This window comes from Pongo pygmaeus, chromosome 19 (assembly GCF_028885625.2).
Source record: "Pongo pygmaeus isolate AG05252 chromosome 19, NHGRI_mPonPyg2-v2.0_pri, whole genome shotgun sequence".
Taxonomy (NCBI): domain Eukaryota; kingdom Metazoa; phylum Chordata; class Mammalia; order Primates; family Hominidae; genus Pongo; species Pongo pygmaeus.
The window spans coordinates 22,404,577-22,413,090 of NC_072392.2; the positions used below are offsets into that span (position 1 = coordinate 22,404,577).

At 47.8% G+C, this 8,514-nt stretch overlaps 1 protein-coding gene across 1 annotated transcript; it reads left to right on the forward strand.

Moving 5' to 3' along the window:
• The first annotated feature begins 1,027 nt into the window (after positions 1-1,027).
• On the forward strand, positions 1,028-3,592 carry LOC134738617 (serine hydroxymethyltransferase, cytosolic-like). The gene is made up of 2 exons (XM_063655356.1): positions 1,028-1,136; positions 2,902-3,592. The coding sequence occupies exons 1-2, from the start codon at positions 1,041-1,043 to the stop codon at positions 3,088-3,090; spliced, it is 285 nt and encodes a 94-aa protein (XP_063511426.1). The 5' UTR covers positions 1,028-1,040; the 3' UTR covers positions 3,091-3,592.
• The last annotated feature ends 4,922 nt before the right edge of the window (positions 3,593-8,514 follow it).

The window sequence follows — 8,514 nt, forward strand, 5'->3', positions numbered from 1 at the left end:
GTGCCTGACCAGAAAATATTCTTCATGTATAGCAGTGTTGGGTACCACAGGAGATTTTTTAAAAAGTAACACTCAGTCCTTACCTTCAAGGAACTTAGTTTAGTTGTGGGAGATAAGCTATACCCATGAGAAGTTTGGCTGAGAGGAGGCGGAGTTGGGCTCCCTGCAGGTGGGGAGGAGGGTCAGTTCTCATTTCTGAGGGAGATGAACTGATGTCTGCAGTTCAGAAAGGAACCAGAAGTTCCACACAGTGGTTTTGCAGTAGAACATGCTCATGTTTACCAAGCAATTCTGAGGGAAAGGCTAAAAAAAGTGTTAGTTTAGCAACTTGATAGAACTAACAGGTTGTGATGAGCTTTCATTCAGTGTAATGCTTGGGCTGGGCATGGTGGCTCACACCTGTAATCCCAGCACTTTGGGAGGCCGAGGCAGGTGGATCTCTTGAGAGGAGTTCAAGACCAGCCTGACCAGCATGGTAAAACTCCATCTCTATGAAAAATACACAAATTAGCCAGGCACAGTGGCGCACACCTGTAGTCCCAGCTACTTGGGAGGCTGAGGCAGGAGAATCACTTGAACCCAGGAGGCGGAGGTTGCAGTGAGCCAAAATCACAGCATTGCACTCCAGCCTGGGTGACAGAGTGAGACTCTTGTCTCAAAAAAATAAAAATAAATAGGTGGGGCACGGTGGCTGACGCCTGTAATCCCAGCACTTTGGGAAGCTGATGTGGGCGGGTGACAAGGTCAGGAGATTGAGACCATCCTGGCTAACACAGTGAAACCTCATCTCTACTAAAAATACAAAAACTTAGCCAGGCGTGGTGGCATGCATCTGTAGTTGGAAGATAGAGGCAGGAGAATCTCTTGAACCTGGAAGGCAGAGGTTGCAGTGAGCCAAGATCACGCCACTGCACTCCAGCCTGGGCAACAAAGACTACATCTCAAAAATAAATAAAAAATAAATAAAATAAATAAATAAATTTAATTCTGGAAGCTACACATGTTTTTCCCATTTTTTTAGTCAGCTTCGCACCAGTGCAATGACGATGCCAGTCAACGGGGCCCACAAGGATGCTGACCTGTGGTCCTCACATGACAAGATGGTGGCACAGCCCCTCAAAGACAGTGATGTTGAGGTGAGATTTGTGGGGTCTTCACAGATGTTTTTATGTTGGAGGCCTTCATTTAAATCTCTAGTTCTCATTACAAATTAATTAGGGATAGCCTTGAAATGAGTATTATCCTGCTGGATTTAGAGTTGGTGGTAGACAAAATGGCTACAAATCCTTTGAGGGTAAATTTAAAGATTGCTGGGTTTCTTCAAAGTGTGGACCACTGTGCAGGGTGCTCTGGAGGAAAGCAGAGAAGGGGGAGAGGTCACTGACAGTTGACCCTTTCCTGACAGTTCACAGGGAATATAGATCTATGTAGACATCTGGAAGCACCTTTATTTTATTTTATTTTACTTGCTTGTTTACTTTTTTGAGACAGAGTTTCACTCTTGTTGCCCAGGCTGGAGTGCAATGGCATGATCTTGGCTCACTGCAACCTCTACCTCCTGGGTTCAAGGGATTCTCCAGCCTCAGCCTCCTGAGTAGCTGGGATTACAGGCACCCACCACCATGCCCGGCTAATTTTTTTTTTTTTTTTTTTTGAGATGGAGTCTCGCTCTGTCGCCCAGGCTGGAGTGCAGTGGCGTGATCTCGGCTCACTGCAAGCTCCACCTCCCGGGTTCATGCCATTCTCCTGCCTCAGCCTCCTGAGTAGCTGGGACTACAGGTGCCTGCCACCACACCCAGCTAATTTTTTGTATTTTTTAGTAGAGACGGGGTTTCACCGTGTTAGTCAGGATGGTCTCTATCTCCTAACCTCGTGATCCATCCACCTCAGCCTCCCAAAGTGCTGGGATTACAGGCGTGAGCCACTGCGCCTGGCCTAAAGCATCTTTTCTTTTAAGGAAGAGGAACGAGGAATAAGTTTCAGGGAGGGAGAAACTTGGTGAAATGTAGGGATAAAAATAACAGGATAGTGGTGTTAAAAATTAGGTGGGACACTTACAGATAACTTTCTCTTCAATCATTTTGTTTTTCTTTTTTGAGATGAAGTCTCGCTCTTGTTTCCCAGGCTGGAGTGCTATGGTGCAATCTCGGCTCACTGCATCCTCCACCTCCCAGGTTCAATCGATTCTCCTGCCTCGGCCCCCCGAGTAGCTGAGATTATAGGCGCCTGCCACCACACCCGTCTAAGGTGTTTTTTTTTGTTTTTTTTTTTTTGAGATGGGTTTTGTTCTTGTCGCCCAGGCTGGAGTGCAATGGCGCGATCTCAGCTCACCACAACCTCTGCCTCCCGGGTTCAAGTGATTCTCCTGCCTCAGCCTCCCGAATAGCTGGGATTACAGACATGTGCCACCACACCCGGCTAATTTTGTATTTTTTAGTAGAGACAGGGTTTCTCCATGTTGGTCAGGCTGGTCTCGAACTCCCGACCTCAGGTGATCCTCCCGCCTTGGCCTCCCAAAGTGCTGGGATTAAAGGCATGAGCCACAGCACCCAGCCAAGTTTTGTATTTTTAGTAGAGATGGGGTTTTACCATGTTGGCCAGGCTGGTCTAGAACTCCTGACCTCAGGTGATCCACCAGCCTCTGCCTCCCAAAGTGCTGGGATTACAGTCGTAAGTCACCACGCCTGGCCATCATTTTGTTTTTCTTAATTCATTGATTAGTGCTTTCTCAGATACTAAAACCTTTGAGAAGGATTCATTCTATTCCTTAAGTGTTATGAGAGTCCTTGATGTTATTTGGGTTAAGGTCAGCTTCTGAAGGCACAATCAATATTAATGTGAAAGAGTGTCTATTTTAAACTAAAATTTCTGAATATCAAGCATCTGTTTTCTTCTCATAAGGTTTACAAAATCATTAAGGAGGAGAGTAACCGGCAGAGGGTTGGATTGGAGCTGATTGCCGTGGAGAATTTCACCAGCCAAGCAGTTTTGGAGGCCCTAGGCTCTTGCTTAAATAACAAATACTCTGAGGGGTACCCGGGCCAGAGGTATGTGAATCTCTTCAAAGGCCTGGTTCTGACACAGTCATAGGGAGTACTCAATCACCCTAGGACCTAAACAATTTGGAAATTTCAGAAAACAACAAGCTTCCCAACTGTAGGATTTCTGTTCCACACCTGCTCTCTGACAGAACTCTTTTACTCCCAGCATGTGATCACACTGAAGAGCTCAGCGCAGGTGTACTCAGGGGCACATTTCACAGTTCTTTGGGGGCTTTCTAGAAAGATAGGCCGGTTTGCAAGGAGTATTGAGCCACTGGACTGGTGTGTGGCCTCTGTCTAGAAAAGGTCAGTGTCATCTGAGGGATGCTGCAGAAGGTGGTCATTGCCGTGTGAGTCATCGAGTCTGTATTGGAAATGGTGTGGAAGTGGAGGCTGAATCTGGATTACCAAAAACCGTTTCTGCATTATAAATGTTGGATTTACACATGCAGTGGCTATCAGTTGACTCTTTCACCCTCAGAATTACAGTGTTATGTTCATTTTTGTTTTTTACAGTCATCATCAGGCAAAGAAAATAAATTACAGAATTCGACATGGCTTTTGCAAATGTGTGCATTTTTCTCCCAAAGGAAACAGAAAGAAAGGTCACCCTTGGAGAAGGAATTGCCATTCTGTCCTGAGATGGCCCTGAAGCTCTATGAGGCAGACTGAGAATCAAGTTGAAGGCATTGTCTTTCTCCTATTGTGAATAACTAACTTTTGCACTGTGCCTTGAAGAATTCACCAGCTGTTTTCTTTCTTTCTCTCTCTCCTTTCTTTTTCTTTTTCCTTCCTTTCTTTCTTCTTTCAGGCTAAGGTATTTTGTTAACATCAGGTGTTTTCTTTTTTTTTTTTCCTTTTTGAGACATGGTCTCTCATCCAGGCTGAAGTGCAGTGGTGTGATCAAGGTTCACTGCAGCCTTGGCCTCCTGGACCCAAGCCATCCTCCCACCTCAGCCTCCTGAGTCACTGGGACTACAGGCACACACCACCACACCCAGCTAATTTTTTGTAGAGACAGAGTTTCACCATGTTGGCCAGGCTGATCTCCATCTCCTGAGCTCAAGCAATCCACCTGCCTTGGCCTCCCAGAGTGCTAGGATTAGAGCTGTGAGCCACTGCACCCGGTCCACACCAGGTGTTTTCAAAACTAATATTTCATTCGATTCTCACAGCAATGTATCGAGCAAAGGGTGATGTTTTCTACATTTTTAAGAAGGGGACTGAGTGTGGTGGCTCACCCCTGTAATCCCGGTGCTTTAAGAGGCCAGGGCAGAGAATCATTTGAGGCTAGGAATTTGAGACCAGCCTGGGCAATATAGTGAGATGCTGTCTCCAAAACAAAATTTAAAAATTAGCCAGGCATGGTGGCATGCGTCTGTAGTCTCAGCTACTCAAGAGACTGAGGTGGAGTATTGCTTGAGCCCAGGAAATCAAAGGCTGCAGTGAGCTATGATTTTGCCAGTGCACTCCAGCTGGGGTGACAGAATGAGACCCTGTTTCTAAATTTAAAAAAAACCAAAAAACCACAACTTAAATAGAAGTGTAATTACATCGTTTATTCATGTTAAAGGGCTTTTTTTTTTTTTTTTCTAATTACACGGAGTATCGCTCTGTCACGAGGCTGGAGTGCAGTGGCACAATCTCGGCTCACTGCAACCTCCGCCTCCCAGGTTCAGGCGATTCTCCTGCCTCAGCCTCCCAAGTAGCTGGGACTATAGGCGTGCGCTACCATGCCTGACTAACTTTTTTGTTTGTTTGTTTGTTTTTTGTTTAGTAGAGACGGGGTTTCACCACGTTAGCCAGGCTGGTCTCGATCTCCTGACCTCATGATCCACCCGCCTTGGTCTCCCGAAGTGTTGGGATTACAGGTGTGAGCCACTGTGCCCAGCCAGTTAAAGGGCTCTTTTAAAAGGTAATTATTGGCCGGGTGCAGTGGCTCATGCCTGTAATCCCAGCACTTTGGGAGGCCCAGTTGGGTGGATCACAAGGTCAGGAGATGGAGACCATCCTGGCCAACACGGTGAAACCCCGTTTCTACTAAAAAGAAATACAAAAAAATTAGCCGGGCCTGGTGGCTGGTGCCTGTAGTCCCAGCTATTCGGGAGGCTGAGGCAGGAGAATGGTGTGAACCTGGGAGGCAGAGTTTGCAGTGAGCTGAGATCGCGCCACTGCACTCCAGCCTGGGTGACAGAGCGAGACTCCATCTCAAAAAAAATAATAAAAATAAAAGGTAATTATTACACGTTTTCATTATCACATTTTGTTAATATAATTTAATATTAATCTATCTTTGGAACATTATTTATAATCAAAGGCAATATTTGAAAACAATAGGCAAGGTGTGGTGGTTCACACCTGTAATCCCAGCACTTCAGAAGGCTGAGGCAGGTGGATCACCTGAGGTCAGGAATTCGAGACCAGCCTGGCCAACATGTCGAAACCCCATCTCTACTAAAAATACAAAAATTAGCTGGGTGTGGAGGTGCATGCCTGTAATCCCAGCTACTGTGGAGGCTGAGGTAGAAGAATCGCTTGAACTTGGGAGGCGGAGGTTGCAGTGAGCTGAGATCACACCACTGCACTCCAGCAAGACTCCATCTCAGAAAAAAAAAGAAAACAATGTTGACCTAACATTAACGACTTTGCTTGATGCAAACCTAAAAACAAAGTTCTGGGTTTAAAACAAAATGTTATGTATGTATGAATAAATGAATGACAAGGTCTCATCTTGCCCAGGCTGGAGTGCAGTGGTGCAATCTCAACTCATTGCAGCCTCAAACTCCTGGGCTCAAGTAATCCTCCTGCCTCAGCCTCTGTGTAGCCAGGGCTACAGGTGCGTGCCACCACACCAGGCTAATTTTTAATAGACACGAGGTCTTGCTATGTTGCCCAGGCTGGTTTCAAACTCCTGGCCTCAAGCAGTCTTCCCACCTTAGCCTTCCATATTACTAGGCTTACAGGTGTGAGCCACCACATCTGGCCTATTTATTTTTTATTTATTTTTATTTTTTTGAGATGGAGTTTTGCTCTTGTTGCCCAGGGTGGAGTGCAGTGGTGCAATCTCCACTCACCGCAACCTCCGCCTCCCAGGTTCAAGCAGTTCTCCTGCCTCAGCCTCCTCAATAGCTGGGAATACAGGCATGCACCACCATGCTTGGTTAATTTTGTATTTTTAGTAGAGATGGGGATTTTCCATGTTGGTCAGGCTGGTCTTGAACTCCTGACCTCAGGTGATCCACCCACCTCGGCCTCCCAAAGTGCTGAGATTACAAATGTGAGCCACCACGCCGGGCCTGGCCTATTTATTTTTTTTAGAGATAGGGTCTCACTCTATTGCTCCAGCTGAAGTGCAGTGGTACAATCAAAGCTCACTGCAATCTCCAACTCCTGAGTTCAAGTGATCCTCCCACCTCAGCCTTCCAAGTAGCTAGGACTATAGGTGCAAGCCACTATACTTAGATCATTTTTGAAATTTTTTGTAGAGCTGAGATCTCACTGTGTTGCCTAGCTGGTCTTGAACTCCTGGCCTCAAGCAGTTCTCCCACCTCAGCCTTCCAAATCTCTGAGATTACAGACATGAGCCACTGCATGTAGTTACTTTAAAATTTTTTTTGAGACTGAGTCTTGCTGGGATGCCCAGGCTGGAGTGCAGTGGGGAGATCTTGGCTCACTGCAACCTCCACCTCCTGGCTTCAAGCGATTCTCCTGCCTCAGCCTCCTGAGCAGCTGAGATTACAGTCGCCCGCCACCACTCCTGGCTAATTTTTGTATTTTTAGTAGAGACGGGGTTTCACCATATTGGCCAGGCTGGTCTGGAACTCTTGACCTCAGATGATCCTCCCACCTCGGCCTCCCAAAGTGCTGGGATTGCAGGCATGAGCCACCACACCCAGCCTAAACTTGACTACTTTAGGGTCCTCATAAAAGTTGAATCATACAGTGCTTGTCTTTTGGTGACTGGTTTGTTTCACTTAGCATGTTCTCAGGCTCATCCCTGTTGTATTAATAGCATGTGATAGGATTTCTTTCCTTTTTTTTTTTTTCTTTCTTTTTTTTTTTTTTTTTTGAGTCAGGGTCCAGGCTGGAGTCCAGTGGCGTGATTACAACTCACTGCAGCCTTTACCTCCTGGGCCCAAGTGAATCTTCCCTCCTCAGCCTCCCAAGTAGCTGGGACTATGGGCACACACCACAACACCTGGCTAATTTTTGAAATTTTTTGTAGAGATGGGGGTATTGCTCTATTGCCCAGGCTGGTCTCGAACTCCTGGGCTCAAGCAATCCTCCTGCCTTGGCTCCTCAAAGTGCTGGGATTATAGGTGTGAGCCACCTCTCCAGGCCAAAACCCCCTCTTTTTATAGATGAGATACTTGCTCCAAGTTGCACAGCTGGTTTGGTCTCTTGACTGTAGATTCCAGAGGCATCGGTGGAACACTTGATCATGCTGGCTTCAGCATCTGCAGAGACTCTGGGCTCTGCCCTAATCCTGACCATGGGCTGGACCTGCAGGAGACACAGGGAGGAGTTCCGACCCTGGAGAGGAGGTTGGCCCGAGCTGGAGAGACATGTCCTGCCTCAGAGAGATCTTTCTAAAAATAAAACCTGTCCCTGAGGGGAGACCGATGTGTCAGGGGACAGAGGACTCACCACACAATCCCGAGGCGATCAATGAATTTCCACATGTCAACATGCTCATGCTCCGTGTCCACTGCTGCCCCAGCTTGGCATCCCTGTGACCCAGAGGGGGCCAGGGAGAGGGGGCAAGGTGAGGCACTTGGGGTCCCAAGGGCATGGACAGCCTGTCCCGGTCCTGTGATCTTAGGGAGCCCAGGAGCCTTTGACCAGGCACAGTGAAGGAGGTGAGGCCCCACCTCCCTCGAGGGAGTGGCCCCACCTGTGCCTGCTCATACTTGTCAATAATATCCCCTCACTCATCACATGCAGGGTATCCATGATCTCATCCACCACCATCCCACAAGACAAAGTCATCCAATGGTTCTGCTGTACCCGAGTGCTCCAGAAAACACCCAAACCAGTCCTGCCACACCCCTAGATGCCCTCCGGCCTGAGGAGCCCCATTCTACCACCCCTTCCAAGTGACAGGGGCCAGACCCAGTGACCCCACCCCTTCCCCAGTCTCTGGAGTCCTTGCATTCCACCTGGGGTGGGCTCCTTCCTAAGGACCTGAGCACAGGGCAACCTGGAAAGACAGGCCTGTTGTCCTCAAATGCTCTCAGATGGACACACACCTGCCCCGGCAGGGCAAACGGTGTCCACCTGCCGAGCCTGAAGGGCTCACGATGAGCTGTTCCGGGCACCTGGAGGCAGATGGGGTTAGGACTGGACATCTGTATAGGATCAGTCTCCACGAAGATGCCCAGTTTTCTGTAGGAAGCAAGACATCTGGTGACTGCTCCGTTCTACTCCAATTCTCATGCACTCTGGCCAAGAGAGATGCACTCCCCCAGGACCC